This window comes from Drosophila suzukii, chromosome 3 (genome assembly GCF_043229965.1).
Source record: "Drosophila suzukii chromosome 3, CBGP_Dsuzu_IsoJpt1.0, whole genome shotgun sequence".
Lineage (NCBI taxonomy): Eukaryota > Metazoa > Arthropoda > Insecta > Diptera > Drosophilidae > Drosophila > Drosophila suzukii.
The window spans coordinates 60,774,659-60,796,965 of record NC_092082.1 but is presented as its reverse complement, the minus strand read 5'-3'; the positions used below and the strand labels follow the sequence as shown (position 1 = coordinate 60,796,965).

The 22,307-nt window shown below is 39.5% G+C and overlaps 1 protein-coding gene across 1 annotated transcript; it reads left to right on the top strand.

Annotated features, from left to right (window-relative positions):
• Positions 1-21,101: 21,101 nt before the first annotated feature.
• Positions 21,102-21,575, top strand: LOC139352864 (zinc finger and SCAN domain-containing protein 29-like). The gene has a single exon (XM_070995500.1). It carries the CDS (start codon positions 21,102-21,104, stop codon positions 21,573-21,575), a length of 474 nt encoding a protein of 157 aa, XP_070851601.1.
• The last annotated feature ends 732 nt before the right edge of the window (positions 21,576-22,307 follow it).

Below are 22,307 nucleotides of genomic sequence, written 5' to 3'. Positions count from 1 at the left end.
CCGTGCCAGCGACAAGTGCTCATTACCCCCTTGTCCCGCGGTGTGACCCGGAAGTGTCTACTTCGGTTAGGCACAAACATTGGTGACCCCGACGTGATCCTTTAACAACAAAGGATCACACTCAAGCAACCCCCTTCCCACTAAAGGACTCACAGCTTTATCCAGCTTCACAGGATACGCTTCTTCTTCCAGCGTCACAGGAACTTCAGCTTAATCCAGCTTCACAGGATACGCTTCGTCTTCCAGCGTCACAGGAACTTCAGCTTTATCCAGCTTCACAGGATCCGCTTCTTCTTCCAGCGTCACAGGAACTTCAGCTTAATCCAGCTTCACAGGATACGCTTCTTCTTCCAGCGTCACAGGAACTTCAGCTTAATCCAGCTTCACAGGATACGCTTCGTCTTCCAGCGTCACAGGAACTTCAGCTTAATCCAGCTTCACAGGATACGCTTCTTCTTCCAGCGTCACAGGAACTTCAGCTTAATCCAGCTTCACAGGATACGCTTCTTCTTCCAGCGTCACAGGAACTTCAGCTTAATCCAGCTTCACAGGATACGCTTCTTCTTCCAGCGTCACAGGAACTTCAGCTTAATCCAGCTTCACAGGATACGCTTCGTCTTCCAGCGTCACAGGAACTTCAGCTTAATCCAGCTTCACAGGATACGCTTCTTCTTCCAGCGTCACAGGAACTTCCGCTTAATCCAGCTTCACAGGATACGCTTCTTCTTCCAGCGTCACAGGAACTTCAGCTTCATCCAGCTTCACAGGATACGCTTCTTCTTCCAGCGTCACAGGAACTTCAGCTTCATCCAGCTTCACAGGATACTCAGCTTCATCCAGCTTCACAGGATACTCAGCTTCATCCAGCTTCACAAGATTCTTTGTTTCCAAGACACACAATATGTCTACTAAATTCATTGAGGAAACAAGTCACACAAGAATCGATTTACACAATCGATTACTAGACACCCAAAACGAGCTGCAAGGGAAAATCCAACAGCTCATTAAGAATTATGGCAAGGATTCTGACGACCGACGCCACCGAGACGGCTATTATTCCGGTAAGCTAAATCAGTTAAACGATCTCTGGCAGCAGTTTTGCGACCTAGATGAAGAAGTCCAGCAAGCGGCATTACCCACTGGAAGTGAGTACTCTTCACGATTAGTAGCACTTAAAGAGCTGGTCGAAAAATATCAGAATATCTTTCTGGACAACATGCCGACTGGAAGCGGGCTTCCGAAGGCCCCCAGACGAACTTCGGCCAACATCAAGCTCACAACAAAAGATCAAGTCAAAGGAGATTCCGCAATTGACACGGTGATCCGACAGTTGCAGAGAAGATGCAACGAATTGGAGTCATCATTAACATTAGCCTCGAACGCCCCAACTGTCACCCCAGCCTTACAAAGGCACCTGGATCTCCATTGGGCGTTACTGAGGCAAGCCCACGACGAATTGGATAGCACACCTGGGGCCGCAGCTCTGGCAGAAGCAGAGCTAGCCCAATTCCACACATTATACGAGGAATACGAAATGAACCTGCTACGAGAAAACGACGCGCCCATGAGCCTAAACTTGGCACTTCCGCCAATTAGCATTCCGGAGTTCAACGGCGAGTATCTAGACTGGCCACGGTTCCATGATCTCTTTGTGGAATTGGTACATAACAAACCATATTCGGCCAGTCAAAAACTACATATTCTACAGAGTTCGCTTCGTGGTGAAGCGAGGAACGTCTTGACAGACACAGCCTTCTCACAGGGTGGCTATGACGACACCTGGTTGCGGTTGAAGGCCAGGTACCAGAACGGCAAAATACTAGTATTCGCCGCCATAGCAAAAATTATTGACCATACGCCTATAGACGGTTCCTCGCGCCAACTAAGGGCCTTACATGACACTATAAAAAACTCAATGAGTACTCTTCAAAACCTCGATATCAGCACAATATCCTGGGATCCAATCCTGTGTTTTCTTATCAGAAGAAAACTAGACCAGCAGTCTCTAGCTGCTCTAGAAAATTCAGCAGATGCACCAACGGAAATTCCAACGTTAAGGAGTGTACTGACGTTTATTGAACGGCGCGCTTGCATGCTGGAGACGATAAGCGCTCAACCTACAGCAACACTACGACATCAGTCAGTTCACAACGAAGAGAGCTGTAAGATTTGTCACCTAGGACCACATAATCTTAGAGCATGTAGCCGTTTCCAGGAAATGGACCCCAAAACACGGCGCCAAGCCATTATTCAAATAGGAGCATGCACAAATTGTTTGTCTACAGCTCATATGGTTGAAAACTGTGGATCACCGACCAATTGTCGAGTCTGCCAGCAACGGCATCATTCACTGTTACACAAAGGACCAACTAGCAATCCAGTGGCCGGGGCAGTAACCATTGCAGGCTACGACGACGGAGGAGGATATACTCTGCTCGCGACCGCCAAGGTCTCATTACAAGGGCCAAACGGTCAATTACAAACATGTCGCGCTGTAATAGATGGTGGATCACAGGTGAATCTTATCTCAAGGAGAATGGCAGATCTGCTATCTCTTAAGGAAAGGTCATCGATTGAAATATCTGGAATCGGAGGAAAGATATCAACAGCAATTAGATCAACACTGAAGCTCTCATCATGTACATCAGGGTTTGAAAAACTATTAGAGGTATTTATTATGCCCACAGTCATTACAGACCAACCGTCAGTACCGATTACAACCGATCTTAATATTCCCGAGGGACTGCCATTAGCAGATCCTGACTTTCGGCAACCTGGACCCATTGACCTAACCTTAGGGGCTGAGGTGTATTCTCGAGTAATAACCGGTGAACTTCTTGAACTAGGACCTAATAAACCTTTGGCACAAGGCACTAGGCTTGGTTATGTAATCACAGGTTATCTCAATAAAGAAACCTCATCTGATACGGAAATCAACCCTATTCTGGTAGAAGGCAGAGGTGATTTTGCAGGACCGAACGCTGCTTATGAGTCAACAAAAGATAAAAATCCGATGAATATAGAACCGACTTCTCATCAATTCAAAACCGACAAGAAGACTGACTTTGGTTCAACATGTCCAAACCTAACCAAGAAATATCTTAGTTTTATTGCAGAATGTCCACATACCATAGACGTGCCAAATGATCAAGTTCTACGAGAGCACAATTTCAGTCCCCACGGTAATGTCAATTTTATCGCAAAGGGGAGTGTTAAGCAGCATCAAGAAGATGTGAAGGACCTGAATAACAAACCGCAGTTGAAGGAAAGATCCACCTTGGTCAATGATTTGTTAGGTTCTTCCGATACAATTCGGTCAAGGGCTGACCGACATCACGACCTAATTGAGGGTACCCCTCAATGGGGGGGAGAATGTTCGTACCCAAAGGTACTTAACATGACCACACCCAACAAATCAAGCAGTAGCCAAGTTGGGAACAGTACCAGGCGCTCAGTAGCACCCACTGCATATGAGAATGGCTGATCAGCATATTATATGTCTCACTAACTCACCGTCTCACCGACTCAACGGCACACTGACCGGCCAATGCAGTCAGCACATTTTGCAGTGTCTGCCCAGCTAACCACACAAACTGCTACCATAATCAAAACTCCCTGACCTACCTACCTACTTTAGAATATAGCGCACTTCACTAATCATTCCACTAAACTTCCGTGTTCCAAGTAGTATATAAGCAGGTATCAAATGAAGAATAAATCAGTTATCAACACACCTCTTAACTCCGCGGTTCTACTTCCTACAACTGGGAATAGGGCTCGTAATACACTATCTCAACTAGCAGCTAACCACGTTAGCTCACCCTCAGCGCAGCTCCAGCATCGCCTGTGGTCCGGCATCACAGTAACCACCGTTACCATTGCCGCGACGCGATCGTCCTGCCATCATAGCGTCCCCGTGCCAGCGACAAGTGCTCATTACCCCCTTGTCCCGCGGTGTGACCCGGAAGTGTCTACTTCGGTTAGGCACAAACAATATTAAATACGGCAGATTTGTGTTTTATTAAGTAAGTTACACAATAGTGTGTAAACTGATCAACAAAGATCACAAAGTAATTTCTATCATTTAGTGTAACGGGAGTAATTGGTCCACAAACATCTGAGTGCACAACAAATAGAGGTCTTTTAATATGGGTTCTATTTTTAAATTGTTTAAACGGTAACCTTCCTTGTTTACCATTTAAACATGGTTCGCAAATTTCATTTGATAGCTCTAAATTATTTAAAAGACTGTTATCACTAAACATATTATGTCGTTTTATTTCTAATAACTTTCCATTGCTTTTATGACCAAGCCTCTCATGCCATAATCGAAAATTATTTTTCTGTTTCGCATCTATATTATATGCTTGAAATTGAACAATAGGTATATTGTTAAACATACCTGAATTCTTGACCACCGTCAATCCATTCTTGGAAATGGTTACTCCATTTTTGTCAAATTTGATCGACATTCCTGCCTCTTGTAGGCGCTTCACAGACATCAATTATCCAGCAGCCTGCTCGGAAAACAGCACATCCTCCAGCGTTATTTCGTGGTCATTGCGCAAACGCACAATGCCACGCTTAGATGCGAAAATATATTCGCCTTGCTTGGCCACAGCGATCTTCAGCGGCGGCACCAATTCCACACTATCGATGTACAGCGACTCATCATTTATCAGATGATCACTTGCACCGGAATCAAGAATAAATCCACAATTATCTACCGCGGGGTTTTCTTGCACTACTTTTACCATGAATGCAATGCCTTGTGATGTTGCGGTTTTAGCTTGTTTATCGTAATTTTTATTATCTTTATTTCTTTCATTTAGAATTCTTTTATATTGGTAGCAATCCTTTTTAATGTGTCCCTCCTTGTCACAGTAGTGACATCTAACCCTATTTTTAAAATTTCCCTTAAATGTTTTCTTTTGTTTAGATACACGATTTTTAAATGAATTGTTTTTATTATTGTAGTTTTTATTTTGAACAATCGTGTTTAAAGCTTTCCTACTAGTGTCATTATGATCATTTTTAATTTTAATTTCGTGGTCTAGCAATCTATTCTTAACAAATGCTAATGTTAAATTATCCTCTGATATTGTCTCTATTGCTGTAATGAGACCATCGTAAGCCGAAGGCAATGTAATCAACAAATGAGACACTTTATCCATCTCTTCTATTTTTGCACCTGCGGCCAACAACTCACTTATAAATTCATCAAAAATAGTAAAGTGGGACACTAGGGACATTTCACTTGATAGCTTAAGAGAAAGCAAGCGTTTGCGAACTGCCAACTGCGATGCCAGACTTTTTCGTTCATATACAGCGTCCAAATCTCCAAGAATTTGACTCGCAGTTATATCGCTTGTGGCAAAGTTCAAAAACGAATCCCTTAGGTACTCTATTAACGTACTTTTAGCACAACGCTCTGCCTTCTTCCACTGTTCATCCACTTTCTCAGGTATATCTTCATCAATGACCCTAAGTACATCCAGTTCGGTCAACAGAGCCCTAATTCTAAATATTCAAATTGAGTACTTCTAGCCATCGAATGGCTTTATATTACGTTTTGCCCTGTCCATTTTACTGTATATACGTATGCTGTTGCACAAGTGTAGCTATAGACACGCGGAACTCAACTCAATGTAAATTCACAAGAAATCTCAATTTCACAAGAACTCTCAATTTCACAAGAACTAGAAATTTCTAAGAAATTGAAATTAGACTTTTGTATATAAACTGTTTCACAAATCAATTGTTCTTCTAGGCATGGACTGGGCCCATAACCTATTGTTATTGTTGTTTTATGTTCCCAATAATTATGCAGAAAGAACTATGTTTTATGTTTTATGTTTTATTTCACCGCAACACCAGCACCACAACTTAACTCAAGAAGATGTCACAAGAAAAGAGAAAGAAAAACGATCAGTGTGACCAAAGGCTACGCTTTCATTAATGCCTAAAATGTATAATAGTAAAATGGTATTTCTGTTTAGGAATAGGGGTATTCCAACAAGCACAAATATTGTGGGTGCCTGAGATGCGCTTAAGGCTACGGAACCTAAATCTGAAATCCAAATTTTCTTTATTTGATAGTTTCCGAGATATCCGCGTTCATATTTACGATTTTTTGAAGTTTGTGGGCGTAAAAGTGGGCGTGCCTAATTTTTTTTTGGTCAATCGATAGGTATTGATTGGGCGGTTTGTGGGCGATAGGGTGGGCGTGGCACGCTGCGTAAGAAGCTCAGAAATCTGCATGCCAAATCCCAGTATTATAGCTCTTATAGTTTCCGAGATCTCAGCGTTCATCCGGACGGACAAACAGACGGACACGGCTAGATCGACTCGGCAAGGGATCCTGATCAAGAATATATATACTTTATGGGGTCGGAAACGCTTCCTTCTGCCTGTTACATACTTTCCGACGAATCTAGTATACCCTTTTAATCTACTAGTAAAGGGTAAATTTAAGTAGTTAGCTTTCGGCCAGCAACTTAATTTTTTGTGTTTTTAACTTTTGGTATTAAAAAAAAACCAAAAACCCAAAAAATAGTTTATTACATTTAAATTTATTTTATAAAAACAAAATAAATAGTAATGTAGCAAATTATTGAAAAAAAAACAAAACCAAAAAAAAAGTATAAGCGTAGTAACGTAATATATATTTTAGTTTATTTGGTACTGTCAATAATTATGCCTTCCGTATCGTACGGATAAACAAGATTTTTGGGGAAAATTGAGTTTTCAAACTTGTACAAAAGTTAGACAACTCAAGTCGACTCCAAGGTCCCCAAAATTGAAAATCAATGTATGGGTAAGTGTATGTGTGAACTCTATGTACTATATAAAGTGGACCCGCACAAGTCTAAGTTTTTACTTTACATCGAAAGTCTTCTAGAGGACAAGAACTTTTGATCATTCTTAACAAAAGACTATAACAGCTCATAACAGTTAATAACAGCTAGTTAACAACTAATAAAAACTATTGAACAACTAACAAACATCTTCTAAACAAATAGTAGCTATCTAATAACAGTTAGTGACAAGATTATAACAACGTCTAACAACGATAACAAGTCCGAACAGCTCAATCTCCATCAAGGACCAGGATAACCATATGACCGTTGTAATTAAAGAGTTCAATCAATTTAATAAACAGACACTGCTATCGAAGACAAGGATGCCTGAAAATGAAAGATTCCAGATCCTCAAGGCGGAGTGCAAAACAACAAAGATTGAAAAATCTAATACTCCCGAGTTGGAGGAACACATCTTGTAGATGCAGGAAAGGCACACCTCTCTTCAGGATGATAGCATCAATGAAATGGATTAGAAAGGTTGGAAGGAGATTAGAAAACTTATAACTCAAAGTATTAATCATCGACTCACAAAATTTGCAGGTTTAGAGAATAAAATTGAATTGTATAATAAAAAGGGAAGACAGCGCTAAAAAGTTGCCGCAATTCTTCAAAAGGTAAATAGCATTGATGAATTTGTCTTTATATATGAAACTAAAGCAATATCGTTACCGTAAAAACCACAATTCAGTTAGAATTAGTTAGAGTTGAATACAAAGAGTAAAAATGATCTGTGGCAAGCAGATTTTGTAAAAATGGGAGCCAATTCAACATCTAATAAGGGTACCGATACTTATTGACTGTGATAGAAAAAATTTCTAAACTTGCTCGGGGTGATCCACAAAAATCAAAAATGCAATTCATTTTTTTTACAGAGAATATTTAAATCGGGTCATGGAACACCAAAAAACCTGCAAACTGATGATGACACTGAATTCTTCAATTCAAAATTTAAGGTATTAAGGAAAAGTTATATGATAAATAATTATTCAACCTTCAGTACTCTAAAAGCATCTATAGTTGAACGTTTCAATAGAACTCTGAAAGAGTTAATGCGGCGTGAGTTTAGTTTCAATGGAAAATATTAGGTAGATAATAAAACGTTTTTATAGTGTTCAACTGTACGATTTCGTAAACGTTTGAGCACAGACCTACAAATTCTGTCATGAGTTTACCGTTAAGCTCATCTTTAAAAAACCCTAAACTTTTTTTGATAACTCTTTCTTCTTTTAATTCTTTCATCTGAATAGTCCGATGTATCAAATTTAGCTTCAAAAACATTACGAATATCTTTATAAAAATCCTCAGTTTTTATTGTATAGATAAATGAATCAGTATCCATATAATTTAAGAGTAACTTTTCCTGAAACTTTGGCTTCATATATTGATAGTGAAAATCATACATTTACATACATACATACATTTTTCATTTCGATAAGTCTAATACTGCAAATCCCAAGTACAATGGCTTGTTAAATAGAACGGACAACCTTTTCATTTGAATTGCACAGAAATTATCATTAATTTTAGTTGCACTATGAAAATTGGATTTTGAAATTAAAGTTTTGGCACAATGTGCTTTTCGTCCAGTCTTGGTGCTATCCGGAGCTTCCCATGTACTAACAAGCTTAATATCGACCCCGCGCTCGGGATCTTCCATTGCTTTTCAGTAAACAGAATTATTCATTAACTAAAAAAAATCTTTTTCAAATTTATTTTTTGCATTTTGTCTATTCAAAGTATTTATATTAATGTACCAATTCGGTCTCTGTTGTACACGGACGCGTTTTATATTTGCTCCTACATTTATTCGCCTAGTGTCTAAATTACCTGATATATTCCCAAAGTTTCATTTTCAACTCGGTTGAGGCCGCCGTTTGCATGCAAATTAGTTATTTGTGTTAAAACCATTATCTTTATTATTATATTGGATAATAGTTAAAGACGCGGGTGCTTTGTGCATTGTTGTTGTTTCTTATTTACATTGTTGTTTTGGCGCTCTCTCGCACCGTTCGCTCTGTTACATTCTCCCAACTTCAGTCACCGGCTCTCATTTTCGAGTTAACGGGTCTTTGCTGAATTGGTCTTACCGCTCTCTTTTCTTGTCTCTCTGCGTTTTGCAATGCCACAGAGCTGTTTGTTGGCACTCATCTAAAGCTTCCTACTTTTTCTACTTTTTCTACATTCTACATTCTACATTTAACTGACCTCAACTTGTAAACAATGTCTGCCTGCTGTGTTGTTGGTTGCCAATTTGTTGGTAAAATCACTTCTCGGCAGCCAATTGTTAGTTGCTGGTTATGTGAGAACATTGCGCACGCAAAATGTGCAGACTTTGGGCATAGTGCTGCCCAAATTGCTGATCGCACTAGATCTAATGCTAACCTGGACTGGACGTGCCCTACATGCCTACATATCAAAATCGATATAAGAGCATTTATGAGGCAAACGGAGCTGGAGTTCCAGGCATTACGTGCTGGATTTACGGACTTATTAAGTCGATTTAATGTTTGCGACTCCAACTTTAAAGGTCGGATTCTTCTAAGTCAATCTTCATTAAATATAAATCGTAGTCCTACACTGCCTAATGTCTCTTTACACGTTCCAGATCTCTCGACCAACCTCTCTCTTCCCAGCCCCACTGCAGGCTATGTGTCGTGCGACGATGATGATCCCAATGGGATCGAGTCATCAACGAATGACCCCACGGGGCAATCGCTGCCAGATTCGGGGACTGTAGTTTCGCCTGAGTCATTAAGGCCTACTAACCGTTCACCGGCTGTTGCCACTTCCGGGGCTCTGCCGCACCTTGTACTGCCTATAGCTAATACCCTTGCACATCCTCCTGTCCCACTTATTAGCATGATCCCTAGGAAAAACACGCATAGCCCTGCTCTCTCTTCTCCGGTACCACTCACTGTCATGGTACCTAGGAAATCTATTTTTGTGTCTAGGTTGAATGCAGCAATAACAGTAAATGACGTTATGCATCATATTGTCACAAACCTCTCCCTTCCCAATCAAAATGGTATTGACATCATCAAATTTAATTTTAAACAGATAAGAGATTACTCTTCATTTAAAATACTTGTTCCGGATGGGCTGTTCTCTAAACTTCTTTGCCCCAATTTTTGGCCTGCTGATATAATTGTCCATGGGTATATAAAAAACAAGGAAGAACGCTATAGTCGAGTACCTCGACTATCAGATACCCGTTACTCAGCTAAATGGAGATATGCAAGCAGCAAAGCGAGATTAAAATGCGCCACCTACCGGCGGTAGACAGATTTAAGCGTTATGGGCGTTAGAGTGGGCGTGGCAAATTTGTTTTTGGATCAATCGATAGGTATTGACGACACCAATACATTTCAGTTAAAATTTTTTATCTAGCATGAAAGTTGTGGGCGTCACAGGTTTTTGCGGTTTGTGGGCGTTAAAGTGGGCGTGGCAAACTTTTTTTGGGTCAATCGATAGGTATTGATGAGAACATTACATTTCAATTAAAATTTTCTATCTAGCATCAAAACTGTAGGAGCCACAGTTTTGGGCGGTTTGTGGGCGTTAGAGTGGGCGTGGCAGTCTACTGAAACAAACTTGCGCTGCGTAAGAAGCTCAGGAATCTGCACGCCAAATCTCAATAGCCTAGCTCTCATAGTTTCCGAGATCTCAGCGTTCATCCGGACAGACGGACAGACGGACAGACAGACAGACGGAAATGGCTAGATCGACTCGGCTAGTGATCCTGATCAAGAATATATATACTTTATGGGGTCGGAAACGCTTCCTTCTGTCTGTTACATACTTTCCGACGAATCTAGTATACCCTTTTACTCTACGAGTAAACGGGTATAAAAACTAAATTTCCTAATTCACTATCAGAATGTTCGGGGGCTTCTTAGTAAACTCTCTACGCTTTATTATACCCGTTACTCGTAGAGTAAAAGGGTATACTAGATTCGTCGGAAAGTATGTAACAGGCAGAAGGAAGCGTTTCCGACCCCATAAAGTATATATATTATTGATCAGGATCACTAGCCGAGTCGATCTAGCCATGTCCGTCTGTCCGTCTGTCCGTCTGTCTGTCCGGATGAACGCTGAGATCTCGGAAACTATGAGAGCTAGGCTATTGAGATTTGGCGTACAGATTCCTGAGCTTCTTACGCAGCGCAAGTTTGTTTCAGTAGACTGCCACGCCCACTCTAACGCCCACAAACCGCCCAAAACTGTAACTCCAACAGTTTTGATGCTAGATAAAAAATTTTAACTGAAATGTATTTTTCTCATCAATACCTATCGATTGACCTAAAAAAAAGTTTGCCACGCCCACTTAAACGCCCACAAACCGCGAAAACCTGTGACGCCCACAATTTGCATGCTACATAAAAAATTTTAACTGAAATGTATTGGTGTCGTCAATACCTATCGATTTACCCAAAAATAAATTTGCCACGCCCACTCTAACGCCCATAACGCTTAAATCTGTCTACCGCCGGTAGGTGGCGCATTTTAATCTCGCTTTGCTGCTTGCATATCTCCATTTAGCTGAGTAACGGGTATCTGATAGTCAAGGTACTCGACTATAGCGTTCTTCCTTGTATAAATAGTTCAATTTTTGAGGCCAATGTTATTGTACTCACTGAGACCTGGCTTAACCCATCCGTACACGATAGTGAGATTTTGTTTAATAACTTTTTTGTTTATCGGAAGGATCGTCAGACCCGTCGAGGAGGAGGCGTTCTTATTGGAGTCAAATCCAATTTAACTTCTGAGTTTGTTGATATTTCTGAACCATCAGGTATTGAATTTATTTCCGTAAAAGTATCTTTCCCAAAAAGAAACATTTTTTTAACATGCTCGTATATATCTCCTGGCTCTGAATTTAACGTGTATCCATTGCACCTGTCCGCCATACATTCTATCTCCTTGTTGCTTACTGAAACTGACCAACTTATTGTGCTTGGTGACTTTAATCTTCCCAATATCTCTTGGTTGGAGAGTAAGGACTCATTGGCAATGATTCCTAGGATGCAAAATGATTTTATTGATGGTCTGGTTGAACTATCTTTGCAGCAAGTTAACAGGATTCCCAATCATATTGGTCGTCTTCTTGACTTAATCTTTCTTTACCTGAAGATTGTTATCATCCTACCCTTCAGCTCTGTATTAATGGATTTTTTAATAATCCTAGGACTGCAATAAATGTACAGCCTAGTTTGTGTTTTAAGAGGACTGATTATGGCAGACTAGTGGAATCTTTATCGACAGTAAGCTGGTCCTTTCTAGTTGACCTTCCTGTTGATGATGCAGTTAGGTACTTTTATGAGATCCTTAACCGTCTATTTGAAGAACATGTCCCTCTTTCCTCCATGAAGAATTCTTACAGCTCTCCATGGTTTACCCGTCAACTATCTTATCTGAAGAATAAAAAAACCAGACTATTTAAACGGTTCAAAATATCCGGCTTACAGACAGACTTCACAAAATACAGGTGGAATTTGTCCTGTACAATACTGATTGTTACAAAAATGACCTGTCTCGTTAATCCTAAGCTTTTCTTTTCTTTCGTCAATTCTAAACAAAAAATAACTGCTTCCCTCCCTCTCTCTTTCTCAATAATAATGTAGCATCTGATGATAATAATATTTGCAACTCGTTCGCAGACTTTGTTCGATCCACTTATACGAAATGCAATAATGTCATTATCAAAGATTATCCATACTCACTACCTCATTTGAACTCTATCTTCAAACCAGTGATTGATGTATCTGATGTTCTTCAGAGTCTTAATACTCTCAAGCTCTCATTTTCAACTGGTCCTGATAGAATACCAAGTTGTGTACTTAGGAATTGTTCATCTTATCTTGCTCTTCCCTTAACATTGATATTTAATCTGTCCCTAAGTCAATGTAGATTTCCATCCTTATGGAAGGAATCCTTTATTATCCCATTGCTTAAAAAAGGGAACAAGTCCGATATCTCAAACTATCGCGGTATTGCTAAACTCAGTTCTATTCCTAAACTTTTAGAAAAAATTATTACCTGTCAGTTGCAGCATCATTGCAGGTCTATTATTTCACCTTGTCAGCATGGCTTCACTAGATGTCGCTCTACTTCTACAAACCTACTTGAATTTACGTCTTTAATCACTAGAGGTTTTCTGACACATCATCAAACTGATGTGATTTATACCGATTTCTCTGAACCATAGGATTCTTATTTATAAATTGTCCCTTTTAGGTTTTCCACCCAACCTACTAGAGTGGATACTTTCCTACCTTTCTAATAGAACTCAAATGGTCTGTTTTAATAATAAAATTTCCAAAATAATTAATGTTACTTCTGGAGTGCCACAGGGTAGCCACCTGGGACCTTTACTTTTTGGCTTAATGATTAATGATCTACCTTATGTCATAAAATCGTCAACTGTTTTAATGCATGCAGATGATGTCAAGCTATGTTTGTCCATGTGTTTACCTAATTCATATAATGACCTTGAATTAGATCTTGATTGTTTGTATACGTGGTGCATGATTAACATGTAGAATTTGAACTATTCTAAATGTAACTTTATGACCTTTTATCGTTGTAATCCATCTCTGTATTCTTATTCTATCGGTAATAACGCCCTTGAACGTATTTTTTCTGTTCAGGATCTTGGTGTTCTATTTGATCATAAACTTAGTTTTAAAGACCATATATCTACTATAACTAACAAAGCCAGAAGTCTCCTGGCGTTTATGAAGCGCTGGTCAAGGGAGTTTGATGATCCATACACAACAAAGCTTTTGTATGTTTATCTTGTTCGTCCGTCAATGGAATATTGCTCGTGTATATGGTCACCTCAAATTAGCTGCTACCAAAATATGTTAGAGTCCGTTCAAAAACAATTCCTTTTATTTGCTTTGAGAGGTTTAAGCTGGGACACAGGAAGTCGATTGCCCTCTTATCATGCGAGGTTGCGCCTGCTGGACTTACCAACCCTGAACCATCGTAGAAAGTGTCATGGAGTTATGTTTTCGCATAAATTAATTAATGGTGATGTTGACTCTCTCTTCCTTCTTAGTTCCCTCAACTGGAATGTACCCTGTATAACAGTTCGTCGTTTTCGTCCGTTGTCCCTGCCAATTTGTAGATCCAATTATGCCCTTCATGATCCTTTTCGGGTTCTTTGTGACGACTATAATGCACTGTGTCACGTCTTACTGTTTGATAGCCCTAATGCAACTAATTATGATAAACTTATGTATTTTCTATCTTCCAATAATTTGTAAATTTCTATGTTACTAGCCATTCTATGTGAGCATGTATTTTAAACTGTCTATTGTTATGTCGTCTTTTTCCATGTCCGCGATTTCGTTTACTTGCCCAAATCGGTTTAGGGCTCCGCGCGTAACAAGCATTGCTTGGTGTCATAAGGGTCACTTGTTTGTACTGACCATAGTGCATCAACGTCCAAGAAGCAATACTTTAATTAAGGCTTTTGTAAGATCTGAACTGATCCTCTATGGATCTCTTTCAGTACTAACCCATTCTATATACATTGTTGCAAATTCCGATAATGTATTACATAATTTTTCTTATTTCCCAGGTCAGCAATTAAGTTTTTTACCTTTTCCTCTTTTGAGGCCAGACAATTTGACTGACAAAATTGAAGATCATTATGAAGATCATGTAAACGGTACGGGTATACTAAGTCCACTTCCAAAAATAACCGTATTTGCTATCAAATGGAATATTATGAATATCAAATCTTTATATTGTAAAGGTTGTGACATTGCCCAACCATACAAGTTATTCGCATCCACACACATTAAAAATGAAGACTCCTTCGAGGAATCATAATCAGACAAATATTTATTATTTGCTTTTGTATATCTATGACATCATTGAAGTAAACCACCTCGAATGCTACTTTCAATAAATCCATACATATCTAAATCTGTCAGCAATTCAAGTTGAATATTTGTAGTTTACAACATTGCCTCCCAAGATAGACCTGGTGTCGTAAAATACTGAGCTGGGTCAAGTGAATAAATTTGCATACAAATCTTTCGGAAGTTTTCACAAATGTCAGTTAAAAGGAATACATCAGTTTTTAAATATAATTCTAAATAATTTTAATTTTACATGAGAGGTGCGACCAGACTTCAAGAGCTTGATCATAATCTTCCTGAGAACATTCCTTGGTGGGAGGGAAGTTTCTTCGAGTCTACTAGCGGAATTTAAGTATTCATAGGGAAATATACCCTTCTTACGCAATAGTTGAAATTCAATATCATTACTTAAAAATGACTTTAGAGTATTCATTTGATCATGATCATGAACATGAGAAGTGCGACCAGACTTTAAGAGCTTGATCATAATCTTCCCGAGAACATTCCTTGGTGGGAGGGAAGTTTCTTCGAGTCTATTAGCGGAATATAAATATTCATAGGGAAATATACCCTTCTTACGCAATAGTTGAAATTCAATATCATTACTTAAAAATGACTTTACAGTATTCATTTGATCATCAACTAAATTAGAAGCTAGGGTATCTAAGCTTAATGGCATACATCTATATGTATCGAGAAAACGAATTTCAAAACTTTCACTAAAGCATTTTATTTTTTTTGAAACAGAAGTATAGTTTTCCCTATTTATTGGTATTACGCAAATTTCACCGGGAATCTTTCCCAACTCTTGAATTGAATTAACTATTTTATGTAAGTAGTCATCACTCAGTTTAGTTAAATTTTTTATCAAGGAATTTACAAAACTTGTTCCTGAATTTTTTCCTGTTTCTAAAACAAATTTATCTAGTCTAGAATCAAAAGCAAAATTTATATAAAACGCATATGATATTGGAGTATGTTCATTAATATTAATTAATTTGGGGCTCACTACAAGAATTTTTGGTTCCAGAATGCATTCAAAATCCGCGTAGACAAGAAATGGAACCTGAAGCTGATGTTGAACTTGGGTAAATTCTAATGTATTATTCGGGGGCTGCGGCATCTTTGAAACCATCCTACTGCAGAGCGTCTTGTGTTTCAATGCAGCTTCCTGGGTTCCGGAAAAATTCAAACACTCGTTGCAGACAAATTGCGCCCTCCTCTGATTTTCTCTTTGAGCAGTAAATAGTCTTTGAAATATAAATATATACAAACTATTTAATTGCTTAAAAGAGATAAAAACAAGGAAGAACGCTATAGTCGAGTACCTCGACTATCAGATACCCGTTACTCAAAGGGAATTGGAGATATGCAAGCAGCAAAGCGAAATTAAAATGCGCCATCTACCGGCGGTAGACAGATTTAAGCGTTATGGGCGTTAGAGTGGGCGTGGCAAATTTATTTTTGGATCAACCGTTAGGTATTGACGACACCAATACATATCAGTTAAAATTTTTTATCTAGCATGCAAATTGTGGGCGTCACAGGTTTTCGCAGCTTGTTGGCGTTTAAGTGGGCGTGGCAAACTTTTTTTTGGGTCAATCGATAGGTATTGATGAGAACAATACATTTCAGTTAAAATTTTCTATCTAGCATCAAAACTGTAGGAGTTACAGTTTTGGGCGGTTTGTGGGCGTTAGAGTGGGCGTGGCGGTCTACTGAAACAAACTTGCGCTGCGTAAGAAGCTCAGGAATCTGTACGCCAAATCTCAATAGCCTAGCTCTCATAGTTTCCGAGATCTCAGCGTTCATCCGGACAGACAGACGGACAGACGGACAGACAGACAGACGGTCAGACGGACATGGCTAGATCGACTCGGCTAGTGATCCTGATCAAGAATATATATACTTTATGGGGTCGGAAACGCTTCCTTCTGCCTGTTACATACTTTCCGACGAATCTAGTATACCCATTTACTCTACGAGTAACGGGTATAATTAATAAAAGAATTTACCTTGAAATATTTTTAATGTACATATAATGTCCATCTCCACCGTCTTCCAAAAACATCATATTGATATGAAGAGGTTTTTCCACTTCCGATTGAAAAAGTGGTCCAATTAATTCCCTCGTCTCTTCAATTTATCCGAATACGTTTAATTGAACCATTTAAAACAATAATGATCATTTTCGTTACAAACGTTAACTATTGCTTTTTTCGTTAAAGGAAAACGAGGTAGTGGTATGAAAGAAGAACCAGCCATCGGTGTATAATGATTCACATTCCTTTCCAAGCGAATCAATTTTATAAGAGACCATCCACTATCTCTCTCTTGAAATTCTTGTGTTTTTGAAATTATATCCATGGTATGTTCATGGATGATATTTTCTAAGTCAGAATCTTTATTCATGATCGTCATTTTACTTTGACAACTTTTCATATCAATTTCTTCAGATTCATTTTTAAAAAGTATATACTCTGCAAACAGTTCAAAGTTGACTTTTGCTGAAGTATAACTTTCTAACAGAACGCTGAGATGAGGTAGCAGGGACAATCCAGCTTCACTCAAGAAACTCTCAGGTAAGATCAAGTCCGATCCATCGTTTACATACATGTAATGTAGTATTCTTCCCTTGAATCCATCAGAAATTTTTTTGACTCTTCCGTCAAGGGGTTGAGTTGCATTTCGCTTATGCAACTCCGAACGGACATGATTTGCCCACTTATTCTTTAGCAAGAAACACTTGCAGGATTGGCAATACTGATTTTGGTTATTCATTTTATTTTATTCGTTTTGTTTAAATTCTTTTTTCACGATAACTTTTTCACTTTTACTTAAGATGTCTTTGACGTAGCAGAGTATCCCACTTCAAGACTATTTTTGGAAGACTAACTATTGTCCTCGATCATTTATAGTGCTTGAAGTGGGCGTGAACGATAATATTGAAGATTAAATATGCATACTTAAGATTTTTTTAAATTCGAAAACAATATAGGCAATTCTAGTAGGTTACATCGACTATCAATTGGTTAGAAGAGATGAGAAGTAATGATTTTGAAAAATATTTGTTACAAGTGTAACCAAAAGGACACCATTAAGTCGATAAAGGAGACACAAAATCATAGAATAAAGGAGAGTGTTGGTTAGAAGAGTTCGCACATACTTTGCTGCAGGTGGGAAAGGAAAGGTCATTTTTTATACACACCATCATACTCAGGTAGCCAATAGGGGACAGTTTGGAAAAAATCATTTCGAGTTTGGGAAAAAACAAAGATTTTCATTTGTTGAATTTCGAGAATGCACATTTTTGGGTAAAAGAAGAGGAAAAATCAAAGACTTTTCATTTCTTGAATTTCGAGAATGCATATTTTTGGGTAAAAGAAGAAGATGAAAACCTGTATAAAATTTCCTTATAAATTGTGTAAGCATATTTAAAAGGGTAAGACGAGATTGTTGACTTAGACAGACAACATGCATTCAGTTAAAATAAATAACTTTTTAAATGTATTTGACGGAATTCTGTTCTATGCACACTATGTACGGCTCCAGTTCATACAATAAAAACTCTTTGAATGTGAACGAGGTAATATAAAAACATCTATTCATGAATATCACATGGACACCTGCGTGTGGAGCAATGATGCAGCCACTGAGGGAGTTGATACTTGTGTATGCCATCGAATTTCGGATTACAAAAAGGAAGCACTCAACATTATGAATAAATACTATAATCTAGAAAAAACAATGAAAATGATTAAATAGCATAATAAAACATGTTCGCAATACCAAAATAAACTTCTGACTTTTTATTTCGAGTTAAAACAAGGAAGAACGCTATAGTCGAGTACCTCGACTATCAGATACCCGTTACTCAAAGGGAAATGGAGATATGCAAGCAGCAAAGCGAGATTAAAATGCGCCACCTACCGGCGGTAGACAGATTTAAGCGTTATGGGCGTTAGAGTGGGCGTGGCGAATTTATTTTTGGATCAATCGATAGGTATTGACGACACCAATACATTTCAGTTAAAATTTTTTATCTAGCATGCAAATTGTGGGCGTCACAGGTTTTCGCGGTTTGTGGGCGTTTAAGTGGGCGTGGCAAACTTTTTTTGGGTCAATCGATAGGTATTGATGAGAACAATTTCACTTAAAATTTTCTATCTAGCATCAAAACTGTAGGAGTTACAGTTTTGGGCGGTTTGTGGGCGTTAGAGTGGGCGTGGCAGTCTATTGAAACAAACTTGCGCTGCGTAAGAAGCTCAGGAATCTGTACGCCAAATCTCAATAGCCTAGCTCTCATAGTTTCCGAGATCTCAGCGTTCATCCGGACAGACAGACGGACAGACGGACATGGCTAGATCGACTCGGCTAGTGATCCTGATCAAGAATATATATACTTTATGGGGTCGGAAACGCTTCCTTCTGCCTGTTACATACTTTCCGACGAATCTAGTATACCCTTTTACTCTACGAGTAACGGGTATAATTACAGGTACGGAGAATGGAAAATATTTCCTTGACTGAGATATGTCGGCTACTTGCGAGTTGTTGCGCGGTCGTGATTTCAACCCCTATTATGGGAACGTATTAGAGCTAGCAGTCAGCCATGAGGTCGTTGGAGTGAGGCCCATGATCTTGTCAATGAGCGTGCGCCTTCTGGGTTGTGCATGTGTCCCTTTTATTGCGGTCAGGTAATTGACAGGTGCGCATGTACGGGTAGCTCTTGCTTGAATCCCTTTTATGATCTTGTCAATGAGCGTGCGCCTTCTGGGTTGTGCATGTGTCCCTTTTATTGCGGTCAGGTAATTGACAGGTGCGCATGTACGGGTAGCTCTTGCTTGAATCCCTTTTATGACATATGACCCATTTGTGAAAAGGAGAGAATCTTAGACAATTTACCAGTTAAACGTTCTGGGGCGGAAACAAAAATGTGTATTTGAAAATATTCTTCATCTGAAAATCATTAACTTATGAGATTTATTTTATTGGGGTTTGTTTTGATTTCTAAATTAGTTTTACAATCAAAGGAAACATTATTCCCCAACATGATCGGACATGTTCCTCTAAGATAACCATCTTTGAATACTTTGGGTGTGCGACCTTTCACACGTGCACAGCAACACCTGTGATAATGAGGCAAAAGGGTACGTGATCACACCTTTCCCCAACATGATCGGATATGTTCCTCTAAGATAACAACCTTTGGATACTATGGTTGTGCGACCTTTCTCACGTACACGTTTTTCACCTGACTATTAATTGCACATAATGAGGGGAAGGATACATGATCAATATTGTCACATGGGGATGTGGTGGCGATGGGGGCAATTAAGTATACTCTTTATGGACATGATCGTGACATTTTTATGACTTCAAAGCCCATTAAAATCAGTTAATTTATTGAATTATGCTAATTGTCCTAGAACCCGAATATGTTAATGAGGGGGGAGGGGGGCCGGGGCCATTAATATGCTAATTGTCCCAGAACCCATCTTTCCCTACTACTTCCCGGTGACCCGGAAACCATATAAGGCTGATAGTAAACTGATTAGCCATCTCGTGGAGAGATTTGCGACAGTCTGCTATTGTACGGGAGTTGGTGTTTGTCGAGTAGATCGATTTAATAGCCGCTTGGCTGTCACTATATATGTTTAGGTGTCATCTTTGGAGGCTTAAGTTCCCCAAACAGGTTAGTGCTTCTTTTATAGCGTGGACCTCCGCCTGAAAGACATTACAGTGGTTCGGGAGCAGAAGTGACTTCCTGATATCTAATTGTTCGGAGTATACACCTCCGCCAACGTGTCCTTCTAATTTGGAGCCATCTGTATAGAAACAGATTGCGTCCGGCGTGCCCGGTCGGCCCTGTTCCAATTCCTCTCTATCAGGAATCAGGGCCTCAAAGGGTGTGTGACTATATTCAATGGATTTGCATAGATCCGTTATCTTCGGAATCGTTTTGTCATGCTGGAGAATTTTAGCATTGCCATTTTTCCACTGCCCTGTGTCCCTCAGTCGAATAGCTGCCGATTTGGCCCTTTCCATGCCTGCTAAGTCCAGGCTAGGGATGTTCAAGATCGCGTTCGGCGCTTCATTCGGGGTGGTTCGAAGGGCTCCACTAATACACAAAGCCGCCATTCGCTGTACTTTGTTTAGAGGAGTCAGTATAATAGGATTGGCTTGACTACCGCTGTGTATATCCAGTTGACTGTTCTAGGGGACATCTTAGCCGAATTGCTCAAAGCGTGAATTCGTGATGCGCAACCAACTTAACGCTATACAAATCAGGTGGCAACGCCGTGCATAAAAGTTGAAATTAAAACGCAAATTAAAGAAAGAAAGTGGAATAATTATTGAAATAGCCATGGAATCGAAAAGATCGTTTTGGTCAGACGCCGAGGTTACCGAGCTGCTTGGCCTGGTGAAGGAAAATAATATATTGAGCAAGCTCGATAGGAAGACCAAGCGAAACAACCTAGTTTACAGGGGCCTCGCAGAATCGATGAAAGCTAAAAATATGATCAAATCCAGAGACCAAATCAAAACCAAGCTGCGAATGTTGAAGAAATCATATTTTGAAGTAAAGCGCAGCAATGCAGTCAGTGGGGCTGCCAGGAAAAGGTGCACCCATTTCGAGGAGCTCGAGGAGATGTATGGGACTCGCCCGGTGTCTCACGCTGTAGGTGTTGAATCATCGGAGGAGGGATTTGTGGCAATCGGTGTCTTCGATGACCTGGCCAATGAAGTCCTCACCGAAACAGAGGATATTGATGATTCCAGTTCTACTGTTGATGCACCTGAACTCCTGGTAGAGACATCTATGCCTAGCAGCCGCTAAACTTCAAGTAAGCATATTAATTTTCATTAACGGTAACACGATGGTAATTTTTAATGATTTCATTTGATTTTTAGACAAGACAAACGTCGTGCAGATGGTTCAGAAGCTGTCAGACGACAACAAGGAGGCGTTGGACAGGCTAGAGGTGCAGAACCAGGAGTTCCTTGAGCCAAAGATTCATGCTAGAATTCTTCAACTCCAATTAAAGCTGAAATATTTCGAAACAAAAGTAATTGTGCAATTTTCATTTATTTTGAACTGCTTCGCAAAGGAAAGTTAGAAACAATGTATTCCTTAAGGTGTTCCCTAAGGTCAGATGGATCGCATTCAGAAGGTTCCAGTACTTGGTTACAATGTCAGTCCGGTGGTTGCTGGTTATATTCATATTCGTTGATTAGCGTGAACTTCTCCTTTCTTATTTCGACGAAGTTATGAAGTGTCGCGCAAGCCAAAGCAACATATGACACAAATTTATAATTTATATCTATTCTTTTGGCTAGGCACCTCCAGCGTCCTTTTAATCGACCAAAGGCATTTTGCACTACAATTCTGCCCGAGCTAAGGTAGCAGTTAAACGACTCTTCCTGTGGAGTTAAGTGTCTGGTTTATGGTTTTAAAAGCCACGGTAGCAATGGGTATGCAGGATCTCCCAGGATAATGAAGGGAATCTCTTTGTTGCCCGCCAGTTTTACAAATTCCGGAATAATTCGGCTATGGTTCTTAAAAATTCCC

Excerpts from the sequence above, each read along its gene's own strand:
- LOC139352864 (XM_070995500.1), top strand. The coding sequence starts at position 21,102 with ATGGAATCGAAAAGATCGTTTTGGTCAGACGCCGAGGTTACCGAGCTG.